At 42.8% G+C, this 17,273-nt stretch overlaps 2 protein-coding genes across 7 annotated transcripts in view; one reads left to right on the plus strand and one right to left on the minus strand.

The window, feature by feature from the left end:
* CENPP (centromere protein P) overlaps positions 1–12,606 on the minus strand; it is a 229,503-nt gene extending 216,897 nt beyond the window's left edge. The window contains exon 1 of one of the 2 annotated variants that reach the window (XR_012495646.2): positions 12,156–12,606. Coding sequence is in view for 1 of the 2 variants with exons in the window: in XM_019713829.3 (XP_019569388.1) it covers positions 12,156–12,262 (107 nt within the window). In the remaining variant the exon portion in view is untranslated. The remainder of the gene's footprint in view (positions 1–12,155) is intronic. The other variant, XM_019713829.3, reaches the window with a different exon arrangement.
* Positions 12,573–17,273, plus strand: part of NOL8 (nucleolar protein 8) — a 28,180-nt gene continuing 23,479 nt past the window's right edge. Inside the window, exons 1-4 of one of the 5 annotated variants that reach the window (XM_088793044.1) lie at positions 12,573–12,682; positions 13,887–14,096; positions 14,709–14,771; positions 16,380–16,458. In XM_088793044.1, the coding sequence (XP_088649170.1) occupies positions 13,958–14,096; positions 14,709–14,771; positions 16,380–16,458 (281 nt within the window). In that variant the 5' untranslated portion in view covers positions 12,573–12,682; positions 13,887–13,957. Of the gene's footprint in view, positions 12,683–12,846; positions 12,921–13,886; positions 14,097–14,708; positions 14,772–16,379; positions 16,459–17,273 lie in introns of those variants that run through there. The other 4 variants (XM_019713820.3, XM_074330161.2, XM_088793045.1 and 1 more) reach the window with 4 other exon arrangements.

Consider the following 17,273-nt stretch of genomic DNA (forward strand, 5'->3'; position numbering starts at 1 on the left):
CAGCAATAATGGCTGCACATCACGCAGGGTGTCATGCGGGGTCTCTGGTCCCGCTCCCCACCTAAGAACGCAGGACATGGTGAGGCCAAAAAGGAACACCCACGGAGCCATCGGTAGGGGAGTCATACCACTATAGTCTCCCTGGCGGCTGGGTTGGAGACACAGGAGTCAGAAGCCACATGATCTGCAACCTGCCGTCCGCTTATCTCTGCCAACCTACCTCACTTGCTAGCTGCAATCCGCCGTGCTAACTGTAATCCGCTCTTGCTAGCTCACCCACCATCTTCTTGCTAGCCCCCATTTTCTGTTAGTGTAGCAACAGCAGTTATATTAGTGGCCAATGGCCCACTGGTTACAGCTGACGGCCAAGTTGCCACAGCTGATGGCCATCCAATCACAGTTGATGGCCATTTACTACCCGAGTGAGCACCTTTCCACGTAGAGAGCCTGGAAACTGCACTCCTGCTTCTTTCCTCACACTGCCTTTCTCTTTGACTGCACCTCTGTAATCAGAAGCAGCAACTGGAGTAGATACTCAGTATTTTGGGGGACTGAGTCCTTTTGTTTCACCCTGGCTTCTCTAAGCTCTGCAAGCTGCTCCAGGACTATGTGCACACCTGCTTCCATGTGGTTGGAATTGGGACTCCCTGAATGACACATGATGCAGCGAGCAGGGTCTCCAGCACGACATATGGCCAGCGAGCAGGGTATGGTGCTAGGCAAAACCTACCGAAGCATGGTGGAGCAGTTTGTGCATGTCAAAGTTCAGTTTCAGAAGGCCCAAGAGGAGTTGCGCCAGGAATGGGAGGCAAGGTCTGCCTGGGAGACTCAAGCCTCCAGATGGTACACCTCTCTCCTGGCCATAGAAGGCGTCACCTTCCTTTTAGTAATGCTGCTGCTGTAGGCTCCGAGGGTTGTGGACATCTTGCACTGAGGCCTCCACCCAATCGGATGCCTGGCATGGCGAGCAGGATTCCGGCTGGGTAGGAATGGAGTCTGACTCTGGGCAGAATGACGTGTGGCCCCCACAAAGTGTGTGGTGTCCGGTGACCACTGTTCTCAGGAGCTGGACCCCCAAGGAGGGGTGGGGGGACATGGACGGCTCTCCGGCCAGTGTGGAGAGGGCCCTGCAGGCTCTGGCTGAGCGGTTGCTGGAGGAGGCGAAGGCTACAGCCGGCCGTGTGGGCTGGATGTTTCTCACGGCCTTGAGTCTCAACATGGAAAATGCGCTTAATGGCCCAGGTGCCGGACCAGGTATCCCAGTTGGAGGCGCTGGAAGCTCGGGCCCGCCTGTTAGAAGAGGGGCCCCAAGGTGGAGACTCTGAGGCAGAGGCGGAGGAATCAAGTGGAGACAATGTAGCTCCCAAACCCCAAGCCCGGCCAATCTTGAAGCAAAGGGTAAAACGTGAGCAACCTTTGGGCCCCGGGGGCATTGCTGCCGGCAACCCAGCTGTGACTGAGTTCACAACCTACACCCCTTACACTCCCACTTAGTTGCAGGAGCTGGGGAGGCGGTACAGACAGCGCCCTGGAAAGCCAGTCTTGGCTTGGCTATTATGTTTATGGGATGAGGGGGCAGACAGCATTCGCTGCTCCCCAGGCGAGATGGAAAAGCTAGCCTTCATGATGGGGAATCCGTCCCTGCGACAAAGGTTACAAAACTGCCATAGGTTGGCCCAAGACCAGGGCAACCACTCTCTAATGAAGTGGCTCACTGCTGTGGTACGCACCGTATGGGGACAGGCTGGCGAACTGCCAGACACTGTGAGTCAATGGCAGTCATATACAGAACTTACGCAAATCATCCGTGAAATGGGTATGAGACATACTATTTTCCACCCTAATGTGCACGGGCCGGATGACGAGCTTTTTACATGAGAGATCTGGTTTTGGATACTGCACCTGTGAGTGCTTTTGGAACCTTGGTCGCCATTCGTACACCCTATGTGGGGCGACGGATCCATGAAGTTACCATTGCCATGGCCACCCAAAGGGATATTGAAAGCTGGAGGCAAAGGAGGTTAAGACAGGAGGTCCGCGCAGTTCAGACCTGGAAGCCCAAACCAAAAGTAAAGGGGCGAGGTCGCGGGCCTCAGAGAGTAACACGTGCACAGATGTGGTGTGATCTCATGGCAGCAGGGGTAGATCTGGAGAAAATAGACGGACAACCCAATGCACTCTTGTGGGAACTTTGGAAACAGTTGCATCCGGAACAGCAATTCCGGAGAAGTCTAAAGGAGAAGTCTGGAAAAGCGCGACCCATGTCCCTCCAGTACGTCATGCAGCCACTTGAGGCCGACTCCTTTCAGCTTGATTAGGGGTGGGGCCAATGTACCTGGTCAGAGGGGACGAGCGGGAACCGGAGGCCCCACGTGGAACTGTCCATACATTGGTCCCCTTCTAATGTGCAGAGGGTTTTGGCCCTAGTTGACACTGGAGCAGACTGCAGTCTTATTTATGGGAACCCAGAACTGTTCCCCGGACCAGCAATCTGCATTGATGGCTACAGGGGAAAGACTGTGACTGTGAAAGCCGTTTCCTTACCACTGGGTATAGGAAGGCTTCCCCCTTCTACCTACAAGGTTTATGTCTCCCCCATTCCGGAGTATATTCTAGGGGTGGACGTGCTACATGGCTTCAGCTTACAGACGTCGGTAGGAGAGTTCTGTCTCCGGATCCGGGTGGTGAAAGCGGTGACACGTGGGCATGCTCACCACCCTCAAGTGTTGCCACAGCCCTGGCGCGTGGTTACAGTGCGACAGTACCGCCTGCCAGGAGGGCAGGAGGAGATTGGTCGTACAATATTGGAATTGGAGAAAGCACATATTGTGAGGCCAACGCACAGTCCCTTTAACTCCCCGGTATGGCCTGTCAAGAAGCCAGATGGGACCTGGCGAATGACTGTGGACTATAGGGAGTTAAATAAGGTGACGCCACCTTTGCACACAGCAGTACCTTCAATTCAAGATTTGATGGATCATCTGACTGTCCGCCTGAGGACATATCACTGTGTAGTGGACTTGGCCAATGTTTTTTTCTATGCTTGTCGTGTAAATTGTGAGGCAAGACCCTAGAGGGGTGGAGTTTGGGGACAGAGTCCCAGAGAACAGTTTCCAGGCTCTTGGCCTTGAGTGGGGAGGTGCTGGTTCAGGTAGTGAATGACCATCAACTGTGATTGGTTGGCCATCAGCTGTAACCAGTTAGCCAATTGGCTACTGATGTAACTGTGGGGCTGCGTTGATTGGTTGGTTGGTTGGCAGGCAGAGAAGTGAATAGCAGACTGCGGATCGTGTGGCTATTACTGCATGTGTCTTGCCCGGCCGCCAGAGAGAATATAGTGGTATGACTCCCTTATCTATGGCTCCATGGGTGTTCCTTTTTTGGCCTAGCCATATCCTGCGTTCTTATGTGGGGAGCAGGACCAGAGACCCCGCAGGCTACTCCGCACGACATGGCTCAGTTGGTTAGAGTGCAAGCTCTCAACAACAAGGTTGCCAGTTCAGTTCCCTCATGGGATGGTGGGCTGTGACCCCTACAACTAAGATTGAAAACGGGAACTGGACTTGGGGCTGAGCTGTGCCCTCCACAACTAGATTAAAGGACAACAATTGATGAGTCCTGGAAAAACACATTGTTCCCCAATATTCCCCAATAAAATTTAAAAGAAGAAGACCATGGGCTGCTATATTCTTAACATGCTAAAATACAATCCTGTATCTGGCAAAATTATCTTTCAAAAGTGAAGAAGAAATTAAGACATTTCCAAATAAACAAAAGCTGAGGGACTTTGTTACCACTAGACATGCTCTGCAAGAAATGCTCAAGGTGCTCAAGGGAGTCCTGCAAGGTAAAATAAAAGTAAACTAGACAGTAACTTGAAGACATACAGAGAAATAAAGATTACACTAAGGATAATACATGAACAATTATAAAATCTAGTATTATTGCAGTTACTGGTTTGTAACTGCATTTCTTGTTTTCTATGTGATTAAGACATTAACATTTCAAAAAATTATTAGCCTAAAACTACTACTACTGAAACTTCCATTTGTAACTCCAAATCTTGTTTTCTACAAAATTTAAGACACAAATGCATTTAAAAGAATTATTAGTTTATGTTTGGGGCCACACAATGTATAAAGATGTAATTTTGACATTGAAAACCAAAAAAGGAAAACAACAAAACAAGACAAATGAAGAAAACAAAAACTCTTAGACACAGACAATAGTTTAGTGGTTATAAGCGGGTAAGAGAGGAGGGGGTTGGTAGATGAGAGTAAAGGGGATCCAATACATGGTGATGGAAAGAGAACTGATTCTGGCTGGTGAACACACAATGTGATATATCGATGATGTATTACAGAATTGTACATCTGAAATCTATGTAACTTTACTAACAATTGTCACCCCAATAAACTTTAATTTAAAAAAAAGTGGGGACAAAGGTGCAAACAGGTAGAGATTTTGTACATGACTGAAATTAGGATGGTGTAAATTCAAATTACAGTGTTTTAACTTTAGGATATTATATGTAATCCCTCTGGTAACTACAAACAATATAGCTACTATAGAATATACACAAATGAAAATGAGAAAGGGTTTTAACAATTCACTCCGACTACCCAATATGAGACAGAAATTTAGGAAATGAGGAACAAAAAGGCTTAAGGGCATATAAAAAACAAATAGCAAACAATTCTACAATAATAGTTGGGGTTCCAGTTCAAAATGGCGACATAAGAAGATCCTGAACTCACCTCCTCCCACTAACTCGCCAAATATCCACTTTCATATGGAACAATTTCCTCTGAAAGAAACCCAAAAACTAGCTAAGCAATTCCTATACATTGAACAAATGATATATATTTAAAAAATCCGTATCAAAACGGATAGGAACAGCACAATCCCACTATAAACACCACCCCAGGCACCAAGAGGGAACTAACAACCCTGAGCTGTTCCCTAAGGAGCAAAGATTTGAGCACCATAGCTGGCACCCTAACTTTTAGGACCAGCATGTCAGAGATGAGTCCCCAAAACAACTAACTTTGAAAGCCAACGGGGCTTGTGTCCATGAGACCCACAAGGCTATAGTCAACTGAGAAACAGTTCTCATCGGGCTCACAAACGCGGACTCACCCACCCCAGGACTCGCACAGAGGCAGCCAACAGCAAAGCAGCCAGTCTTTCCGAGAAAGAGGCCTGTTCTGTTACCTTAGTGCTTCAGCCCAAAGGGCATACTTCTAACTTAACACACATCCAGTGCCACCTGAAATAATCTCCAAAGACAAAGGCTAGTGGACACCAACTTCACACTCTCTTGCTGCTTTGACTCAAATCACCAATATCTCCTGGAAAGACGCTTGTGCACTTGTCTGGCACCCCAATTTTTGTGGCTGCCACCAGGGAACACCTCATGATCGCCTGGCTCTGGTAGCTAGAACTTATAATCACAAGTCCCACAGGACTGTAACAAATGGAGAAACAGTTATTTACTAACTACCTGCCCCGGCACAGCGCAGAGCCAGCCAAATGAAGCACACTTCAGTCTTTCTGTGACAAAGGCTTATTAGCTTACCTTCGTAGCTGAGGCCTGAGGATCAGGAAGTCATCAGTGTCTCCAAGAAAGTCTCTTGGGTACCTCTGGCACCCCAGCTGCTGTGGGTGCCGCCCAGAGGACACATCCCATGAAACCTGGCTCTGGGGCCAGTGGGGCTTGTGATCACAGGTTCAATAGGAAAATAGCAAAGAAACACTTCTTACCTCGCTATCACACCAAAGCTCCATGTAGAGGGAAGAGACAGAAATGCCCATCACCCAGTCTTCCTGAAAGAGGTATATTTGCATACTTTAACAGCTGCTGCTTGAGGGTCTCGTTTCCAAACAGCCTGAATGTATAGGTGAGATCTCCTTTGGGACACTGACAAGTCTTGACATACCCTAATTACTGGGAGCCAGTAAGAATATAGTCTGCTTGGACAATCACAATGGTTTGAAAGACAAGAAAACCAAGGGCAGCCTTGAACAATAAGGTTCAGCTCCTACAGGAGGCCACTCCTTTAAGACTGAAAGAGGTGGCTGCTTTATGTAATGCATAAAAACTGAAACAGAAAGTCAAAGAAAATGAAGAAACACAGGAATACGTTCCAAACAAAAGAGCAACATAAAACCTCAGGAAAAGACTTTAATGCAACAGAGATCTGTGATTCTCCTGATAAAGAGTTCAAAATAACAGTAAAAAAAAAATTTAAAAGTTCACCAAGCTCAGGAGAGCAATGGATGGAGAAAGTGAGAATTTCAACAGAGTTAAAAAACATAACAAAGCATCAAATAGAAGTTATAGCTGAAGACTACAACTGAACTGAAATATTTGATACAGGGGTTCAACATCAGACTAAATGAAGAAGAATCAGGGAACTCAAAGACAGGGCAGTGGAAGTGATCCAGTCAGAGCAGCAAAAAAGAATGAAAAAGAGTTAAGGAGCTTAAAAGACTTATGAGACAACAAATGGACCAATATTTGAATTATGGTGTCTCAGAAGGAGATGAGTGAAAGGGGCAGAAAATTTATGGGAAGACAAAAATGACTGAAAATTTCCCTAATGTGGAGAAGAAAACTAACATCCAGATCCAGGAAGGCCAGACAGTACCAAATAAGAGGAACTCCAAGAGACACCAAGACACTTTATAATTAAAGTGTCAAAAGTTAAATACAAGGAGAGAATTTTAAAAGCAGCAAGAGAAATTTGTTACACGCAAGTAACCCCATAAGACTATGAGCAGATTATTCAGTAGAAACAATGCAGGCAAGAAGGAAGTGGCATGATATATTCAAACTGCTGAAAGAAAAAAATTTTATAAAAAATTATATACCTGCAACTTGGACAACCTAGAAGAAATGGAAAAATTCCTAGAAACATACAACTACCAAGATTGAATCATGAAGAAACAAAAAATCTGAATAGACCAGTTACTAGTAAGAAGATTGAATCAATAATCAAAAACCTGCCTACAAACAAAAGTCCAGAACCGTATGGCTTCAATGTTGAATTCTACCAAACATTTAAAGAAAAATACCAATCTTCTCACACTTCCAAAAACAGAAGAGGAGGAACACAAAACCACACATGGACACTACAGAAATGAAAATTACAGGCCAATATCCCTGATGAATATAGATGCAAAAATTCTCAACAACATATTAGCAAACCCAATTCAACAATACAGTAAAAGGATCATACACTATAATTAAGTGGATTTAGTCCATGAATGCAAGGATGGATAAAAATCTGCAAATCAAAATTGTATACCACATTAATAAAATGAAGGATAAAAATCATATGGTCATCCCAATAGATGCAGAAAAAGCATTTAATAAAATTCAATGTCTATTTATGATAGAAACTTTCAACAAACTGGGTATAGAGGGAACATACCTCAACATGATAAAGCCCATATATGAAAAGCCCAGAGCTAACATCATACACAGTGGTGAAAAGCATACTCAGTGATGAAAAGCTGAAAGCTTTTCCTCTAAGATCAGGAACAAGACAAGGATGCCCACTCTCACATTTATTCAACATGGTATTAGAACTCCAAGCAAGAGCAGATAGACAAGAAAAAGAAATAAAAGGCATCCAAATTAGACAGAAATGAAATTATCTGTTTGCTATTGATATGATTTATATGTAGAAAACCCTAACAATTCCACATGCAAACATACAAAAAAAAAAAAAAAAAAATAGAATACATGAATTGAGCAAAGTAGCCACACAAAAATTAGATGCATTTCTATACATCGACAACAAACAATCTGAAAAGGAAATCACAAAAACAATTCCATCGAAACAATATTGTAAACAATAGCATCAAAAAGAATATAATACTTAGGAATTAACTTACCCTAGAGGATAAAAGACTTGTACAATGAAAACTATAAAATATCACTGAAAAGACATTAAAGAAGATATAAATAAATCGAAACACATCTCGTGTTCATGGATTGGAAGAGTCAATATTATTAAAATGTCAATATTACCCAAAGCAATCTACAGATTCAATGAAATCCCTTCCAAAATCCCAATTAAATTTTTTGCAGGAATAGAAAAGCCCAGCCTAAAATTTATATGGAATCTCAAGGGTTCCTCAATAGCCAAAACAATCTTGAAAACTAACAAAACTAGAAGACTCACACTTCCTGTTGCAAAACTTACCTCAAAGCTACAGTAAACAAAATAGTGTGGCAATGGCATATAGACATATAAAATAGACCAGATTGCTCAGAAATAAACCCTTGTATGTGTGGTCAAATGATTTTTGACAAGTACCATTCAATGGTGGTGGGAAAACAGGATATCCACATGCAAAAGAATGAAGTTGGATCCTTACCTAAAATCATGTACAAAAATTAACTTAAACTGGAAGAAAGGTCTAAATGTAAGACCTAAAACAATAAAAACTCTTGGGACAAAGTACAGGACAAAATCTTTATAATATTGGATTTGGCAATGTTTTCTTGGATGTGAAAGCAAAGGCACAGGTAACAAAAGAAAAACTAAACAAATTGAACTGCATGGAAAAAAAGAAAACTATATCAAAAGACACTATCAACAGAGTAAAAGGGCAACCCAAAGAATGGGAGAAAATAATTGCTAATCATATATCTGTTAAGATATTAATATCCAAAATATATAACAACTCCTAAAACTCAACAACAAAAAAGTCAAACAACCTGATTCAAAAATGGGCAAAGGATCTGAATAGACATTTCTCCAAAGAAGACATACAAATGCCCAATAAGCACATGAAGAGATGTATAACATCACTAAGCATTAGGGAAATGCAAAACAAAAACTACAGTGAGATAACACAGAAAACAAAGTGTTGGTGAGGATGTGGAGAATCTGTAACCCTCGTGGACTATTGGTGGGGATGTAAAATGGTACAAACACTGTGAAAAACAGTATGGGATTCCTCAAAAAATTAAAAGTAGAGTTACCATATGATCCAGCAATTCCACTTCTTGGTGTATATCCAAAAGAATTGAAAGCAGGGTCTCAGAGACATGTGTACACCCATATTCATACCAGCATCATTCACAACAGCTACAACCTGGGAGCAACCCAAGCACCCATCCACAGATGAATGGGTCAGCGAAATATAATGGGATATTATTCAGCCTAAAAAAGGAAGGAACTTCTGCAATATGCTATGACATGGATGAACTCTGAGGATATTAAGCTAAGTGTAACAAGACAGTCACACAAAGACAAATATGTATGATGCCATTTACATGAGTTACCTAGGGAAGTTAAAGTCAGAGAAAGTAGAATAGTGGTTGCCAGAGGCTAAGGGGAGTGGGGAATAGGAAGTTTTTCTTTAAAGGGTATAGTTTCAGTTTCACAAGATGAAAAGAGTTATGGAGATGGATGGTAGCGATAACTGCACATTATGAATGTACGTAACATCACTGATCTGTATGCTTAAAAATGGTTAAGATGGCAAAACTTATGGTATTTCACCACAATAAAAAAAAACATATTGGATACATAGGTCCCAATCTTCCTTCTCCTTCCTCCTTTCACCAAAGTGAAAAGAAACTTCACATTAAAACTGAATACCCAGAACTAACTTAATGTCTTCCACAATTTGGACTCTTGCGATTTTTCCAACTTGATCACTGAGGAAGCTCAGATTATCTTAATAGTCTACATACTATCTCGGGCTAATAATAACATCTTGTGGCTAGTAGAAAAATAATTTTTCCCCACAATATGATACAGCACTTCTCAAATTTTCAAAGGTACATAAAATAGTGTGGCAGTCTTGATAAAGTGCAGATTCTGACTTAGTAGTTCAGGGTGAGGCTGAAATCTGTATTTCTATCCAACTCCCAAGAGATGCTAATGCTTCCACTCCGTGGGGCACCCGTGGAGTACCTGAGGAGGTACATATTTGTTCCCATTCACCTGCTTCCCTCCCTCTTTTTACCAGTCACTACTTCCTGTACGTCAAGATCCCATCCAACACGCATGCAAACATTTTCTTTAGAACTCCTCCTCATTTTCTACCAAGTCTTGTCCAGTCAGCTCAGGAAAATCTCATTCTCTCTGCACCTATGTCAAATTAGTCTTGACTGAAAAAAAAGGAAGATAGTCTCTGCTTTCAAGCAGCCTGCAAGTTTGAGACGATATGCACATAACTGTTCTAGGCCCTTTTTCTTCTTTTTGTTCAGTTAAGCAGTTTCTGAGCTTTTAAGTTACTCTTGGGTTCTGTGTAGAACACCCCTGGAAGCTGTTAGAATGAGTTTCGTGTGAGCATCAGTAACTCCATTTTGGACATGCACAAAGAACTTAGCAGACAACGCCCAGGAAGCCACTGCCCAGTTGCCCTGGTAATTGGGTGTAACCAGTTACACCCCGAAGGTCTGCTACTGAAGATATGTCAGGGTCACTGACTAGCTGCCCTGATAAGGTGATGTCAGGAAGGCACTCAGAACTGCGTAAGAACTAAGGACTTTTGCAGCTCAGAGAGCCAGTCCCAACTGAGTGGCTCATGCTGCTCCTCTGCTCCAAAAACCTGCTTGTTCCAGCAGACTCAGATTGAACCTCTGCCAGACCAACCTCCCGGACCAGCCACCCCCTCCACCAGGATGCTGATTCACCAGAGTCCTGGGACTGGTTCGTTACTCTATTCTACCCAATTATTGGATTACTGTGCCTGCTTTACTGAGTGGTGCATGGATGATTGATGTCTGAGTAAAGAGCATACTGAAAGGCATTTAAGGTCTTGCGTGCTCTGTTCTTCGCTCGTGCCACGGCTACCGCGGAGGCCTCAGTCAGTGCCAGGTAGATCCTGGGGGGTCTGAGATCTTGGGGGTTAGTCCCCCTGAATTGCAGGAAGAGACTGCAGTGCAGACTGTGAGCCTAGCAGTCGTTCTTGACATGCTCCAATCCAGCTCTGACTCTTTTTCTGAGAACTTGAGGAAGCAACTTCTCTGGGTCTCAGGTTCCTTAACTTTAAGACGGGGTTAACAACAGCACTGTCACACGGGGTGTCATGCGGGGTCTCAGCTCCCGCTCCCCACATAAGAACGCAGGACATGGTGAGACCAAAAAGGAACACCCACGGAGCCACAGGTAGGAGAGTCATACCACTATCGTCTCGCTGGTGGCTGGGTTGGAGACACAGGAAGCAGGAGCCACACGATCCGCAATCCACACTCAGCCCTAGCTAGCCCCAATTTGCTGCTAGCATAGCCACGGCAGTTATATTAGTGGTCAATGGCCCACTAGTCACAGCTGACGGCCAACTAGCCACAGCTGATGGCCATTCAATCACAGTTGATGGCCATTTACTACCCGAGCCAGCACCTTTCCACGTGCGTCTGAGAACCTGGAAACTGCACTCCTGGCTGTCCCCACAAGCACCTACCTCAAAAGATTGTCATAGGCACTAAAAGAGATGCTGCACATAAAGACCTCTGCATCCAGATAGACTATTACTACATAGTAACGAAGACATTATTAAGATGCCATCACTCTGTGGCAAACAGCACTCTCCACTTATCTCTGCTTATTAGTGCATAACGGCTGTTTTCCTTTAGGCAGGGAGTTCCCCTACTTTCTTTACAGCGTGGTTCCCCAGCTGCAGGCATTTGACAACCACCTGCCTGACGTTTACAAAATTCTCCTGCAGACTATATTAGTTATTTTTATTTACATCAACTTACTTTTTTACCTAAATTACTTCTCAAAGGAAATTTTATATCACTAGCATAAAGGAAAAATCATTATCACTTGCCATAGGTAACCCATAAAAACAAATACCGTGAAACCAGACTTATTAAATCCCAACTAGATACAGCTCCCCATCAAAGACAAGCTAATTAAGGAGATAAGCAAGGCTTTCGCCTTGATAGTTACCCACAAGAGAAAGAACGTAAAAGAAAACCACTTTCCCATGACTGCGATTGAATCTGTTCATACACGTCAAGGCGCTTGCAACCCGGCCGATCGCCGACTCATGCCACGCCCAGTTAAAAAATATGTGTTCCCACCCACGTTTGGTGCTTGGGAAATGTCTGCAGGGAGATCCGGAACGCCCAAGAGGAGAGACCTTCGCTCGCCCCACCCGGCCAAAGGAGGGCCACGTACTGGACACTGGCGGCGTCTCCCCGGGGCGCCGGCGGCTCCTCGCACGCCGGCCTCAAGGCCGCAATCTCGGCTTCCAGGGCGCGGACCTCCGCCAGCTCAGAATCCATGGCGCGACGTTGACAGGAGGCGGCCTGATAGACGCGCGCCTCACCCAGCGCTTCAAACCTCCCGCGCTCCAGGCGTGGACCATCCCAGGAGCTCCACGGAGGAGGCGAGGGAGTATACGCGACTTTCGTGAGTACAGCCCGAGCTCTCACATTATCCCGGGCTCGTTGCAGTCCCTGGACACATTGCCACACCTGTCCCCAGCAGTCACTACACTTCGAGAGAGTTCGTTCGCTTCAAGCCGAAGCACAAGCGCACGGCCGTCCACCCCACGCTGATCAAGGTTTGGAACAACCCGGATTTGTACGTCACTAAAGAGGAGGTTCCCGGCTATGTGAAGGGGAGCGCCGTTATTTATCTTCCCCTCTCTCTCTTCCGGCAGCCTAGTCCAGGAGTGGATAAACGCAAGGCGATAACCTTAAGTATGAATTATGGAATTTTGGTTTCGGTCTTTTGAAGATGTTGAGGGCAGGGGGCGGAGGCATGGTGGCATCCAAGAGGACAGGGAACTAACTAAAGAGCACTCAGGAACTGAATATGGTAACGGAACCTTAGGGGGATGGGTTGGAAATCGAGTAGGAAGGAAGAGAGATTGCGCCTGTTGGGACACGTGACTAGAAGTTAGGGGCCTAAGCGGTGTTGGGTGTGGAAGAAGACTTGGTAAGGAGTGTGTTTGGACGTGGGAAATGACCGAGCCATTTGGTCCACCCTTTCCCTTCTCGTCTTTGGGTCTTCAGGAGGATGAAGGCGGGCGTCTGTAGGTTAGGGGCGGAGGCGTCTACCTGGAAGATGTAGGCCGTGGCTCTCGCCCGAAACACGAGCCACGCTTCGGGCTTCTGGGCACAGTTTTGGGGTCATGAATGGGAGAAGGCTGTCTGCTCTTGGGGAAGGACAGGGTGTGGGAGATGAGCGCCTTCCTGGTACTAAGCTTGGAGGGTCTCGTAATGGGCCTCAATCTTAGTACTTCTGGAAGAGTTTTCATGAGTCCCTTCTAATCCAACAACCTTCCTAGTATAGTGCTAAAATTTATAGGTTCTGAAATTTGACTTGGTTTGTAATTCTGGCTTCACCACTAATTCTCTGAATGGCATTTGGAAAGTGACTTAACCTCTCCTCACATAGTGAAAAACAAAACAAGTCTGTATTGGCTATATCAGTTTCTCTCTTTGCCTGGACAGCATTTTGCAGATGCTTCTCTTGTGACAAAGTATTGTAACTGCATTATTTGTTTACTTCTCACGTGACTGAGGAGCTCCCAGATGGAGCTGTCTTTTTAACCTTTAGCATATTAACCTGCCACATCTCATTTCTGTCAGCGTTTGTTACAGTGAATACATGAATGTATAAATGAACAAAGAAAAAACACCTAACAACGCGGATAAGTAAATGAGGAGGGGTGGACACCTATAATACTGTGCTTATTTGAGGGAAAGCATCTGCCTGTATATGTGTGTATGTGTGTGCAGAGGTGCTGTTCCAAGGTGTGTTCGTGGAGAAAGTAGATGTAGGACTTGACCAGAATCTCCAGGGATAAAATTTAGAAATAATAAGTGAAAGTTCAGGCAACCAATTTAGCATAGAAGTTTCAAGGAAAGGAGTTGGGTTTTTTGTTTGTTTGTTTTTTAGGTTTGAGACGAACGAAGAGAAAGAACTCTTCTCTGTAAATAGAAAATTTACTGAGTGTGTGCCCAGTCTTCATGAAAACCAACAGAGAAACAAAGCGCCTTTTCGTGGGTGGACTTGGCCAGAACGTTTCTGAGGCAGACCTACAAAATCAGTTCAGCAGATTTGGAGAAGTTTCTGATGTGGAGATCATCACTCGGAAAGATGACCAAGGTAAACTTGTAGTCCCTCATGGGTAGTTAAAGGCAAATCCAAAGTAAACTTATAGTCCTTCATGGGTAGTTAAAGTCAGTTATCACAAAATAAAGGACCCCCACAGATGAATGTTAACCCTGAACACTAAAGTGATGTGCATCTCATTGTAGGATGCTGTCTGATGTACACCACCCCATGCCCTGGAGGTGTTACTTATGATGCGCAACCTGCCCAGAATTATATTTCTGAAATAAAAAAAATGCAAAATTCTAAAGCATCCAATTTCAGAAATGTAACTTTCAGTTTTCAGAGCTAACATTCTAATATTCATTAAATGCCCTATTAAGTAGACTATCACTAACTCATAATCAAAATGTTACCTTAACTGACCACTTGACATTTTTTTGTTACTCATTTTCTTTTGGAATATTTTAATAATCACACTTAGAAAAAAGGCAATCCTTGTGTCCAGTGAAAAATAAACAAGGTTTTTCTTTGAAAGAGTAAGTTTTCAAGAGTTCATCTTTTAAATTTAGAAACTTAATCATTTTTACGTTGGTCTCTGGATAAAAATTTAAATAAATTTATTTATTTATTTATTTATTTATTTATTTATTTATTTATTTTTAGGAAACCCACAGAAAGTCTTTGCATATATCAACATCAGAGTAGCAGAAACAGACCTGAAAAAATGTAAGGTCATATTTTTTTTATACTGTTTGCCAATTTATGTCACTGTGTAACTTGAAATAACTTTGTTCTAAATCTAAACCATAACAGCCACTTTTAAATCATCCAGAGAGACAACCATGATCAAGAGATTTCCAGTATCCTACAGTTCAGCAGGTTTAGTTTTCATACCAGTTGGTGTTAGCAAACCTGTGGTAACACATCACTAATGGGTTTGCTCAAAAATGGTATTTTCAAATGTTTTGGACAAGAGACAAAACCTTCATAGAAATTGTCTGTTACACATATTCCACTGGATAGTATAGCCTCCTTCCCAATGTGTCCATTTCTTGGGTAGCTAATTTTCTTGTCATTAAATGCTGTTAGGAGAGGGCTCGCTTTAACGTATGTCCTTATATGACCATGTTCTGGAAATTATGAAATCTGTCAATAAATTTAGTAAAGATGAGGGCAAACGGTGGTCTTTATTGAAGAAGAAAGGGGAGATAATCCATACTGCCACTGATGCAGTAATGTATTCTAGTTATTTGGAGGCTGAAAAGTCAAGAGATACTGAAAAGGGAACATGCTAATAGAGAAAGGCGGCCATCGGCCTTGCATTTCAATTGTAAAAAAAAAGAAATTGATTTATTCTATTGTCCAGTGAGGAAACAGATATGACAAATAAATTGTAGTTAAGAACGCACCAGCTCTGGCATGTGAACTGTGGCAAGTTATTTAAACTTCTAGGCCCCACTTTGCTTATTTGATGTATGACAAAGATACCACTTGCACCATAATATTACTGTGAAGATTAAATTGAACAGTACCTTTCTATTTAAAATAGTACCTACCAATGAAAACTTCTTTCTGTTAGTGGTTATTATAAGGAAGCTGGTAGCAGATACTGATAAACATCAACTACTGGGGCATAGCAGTTCAAACACAGTTTAGTCACTTGCAGCTAATTTGTTTGGAAGTTGCGCAGTGATAACTAGTATTAAGTGATAAATAAAAGTGAGGTACTACGGGATTCCAAAGTGTCCTGGTTCCCTTAGAAAAATTACATTAATACTTTATAATTTTAGTGTGGGACATAACAATGAAATGTTAAGGAAATATCAGTCATTCAGCAGAGGTTTCTGAAATTACTTTATAAACAAATGACGAATTTTGCTTTATAGGTTATACCTTTGCTTCATTATACCATGTTTCCCTGAAAATAAGACCTAGCCGGACCATCAGCTCTACTGCGTCTTTTGGAGCAAAAATTAATATCAGACCAGGTAAGACCCGGTCTGATATTAATTTTTGCTCCTTGTGCTCGCTTCGGCAGCACATATACTAAATTTTTTGCCCCAAAAGACGCATTAAAGCTGATGGTCCGGCTAGGTCTTATTTTCAGGGAAACATGGTAGTAATACAGGGAATATAAAGATTCTGATAAGTGATCAGGATGACACTGGGACCTAGGACTTCTCACTCCAGGTCTCAAGTTCTTCATTCTGTTTCCTCTGTATCTCCTTGTGATTAACAAATTACTTTCTTTGGTACTAAATAATTAGAAAAAGCACATGCTGAAATGTATTTTGGCATTGCCATGTACTTGGGTAATAATTCTTTATTTTACAGGTATGTCTGTTCTAAATAAAACAAAATGGAAAGGTGGAACACTACAAATTCAGCTAGCAAAAGAAAGTTTTTTGCACAGGTAAGATTTGCTATACATGAATTTAAACACTATTTATATTGTAAGTGGTTTCATATATTCACTTAATTAATTTGAAACTATTGAGTAATATATTGTGGTATTAGCCAATTCAACATGACAAGTAGAGCTAAAATGCCTCTCAGCTGTGACTCCTCACAACCCAACCCCACCAAAAACAATAATGCAATGTATTTACATAATGTAATGTTCTTAGCCTTAAAAATTGATGCCTATTTCATCTTTTTTGACACAATCTTTTGTGGTGATGTAGGTCTTTCCCCCTTTTCATATTGACTGTTTAGTAACGTTTGGGAAAATAGCTATACTACAGTGTAGTTGGCCATCCCCCACTGATGAACATTTAGGCTGTTTCCATGTCTTCATGATAATAGATGGCCCTTGAGGATGGCTTCTCCATTGTGCAAGGTTTTCTCTGGAGTTGACATCAGCAAGGGGGCGAGTGCTGTGTCATGGGGTTATATACATTTAGAAGTTTAACAGATACTACCAAGTTGCTTGTGTTGTTTTTGACTATTAATGCTAGTGTCATACAAAAGTATGAAATAACAGGAAGTGCCTGTATGGTAAACATAAGATTCATTAGGCAAGTGACTTAAGAACAAAAGGTTGTAACAACTATTAGAGCATTTTAAGACCCTAATGGTATTCTCAGGGAGGGAAGATTATGTAAGTTTGGGAACTTTCAAAACAGAAAGCATTTTAAGAATGTACAGATGGAGCATCCAGGATCATTGATAAGATTGTTCTAGACCAAGGCATTGGTACAAGGAAAAATAAAATCTAAGGCAAGTGGG

The sequence above is a fragment of the Rhinolophus sinicus genome, chromosome 16 (genome assembly GCF_057876585.1).
Source record: "Rhinolophus sinicus isolate RSI-liver-muscle chromosome 16, RSI-T2T, whole genome shotgun sequence".
Lineage (NCBI taxonomy): Eukaryota > Metazoa > Chordata > Mammalia > Chiroptera > Rhinolophidae > Rhinolophus > Rhinolophus sinicus.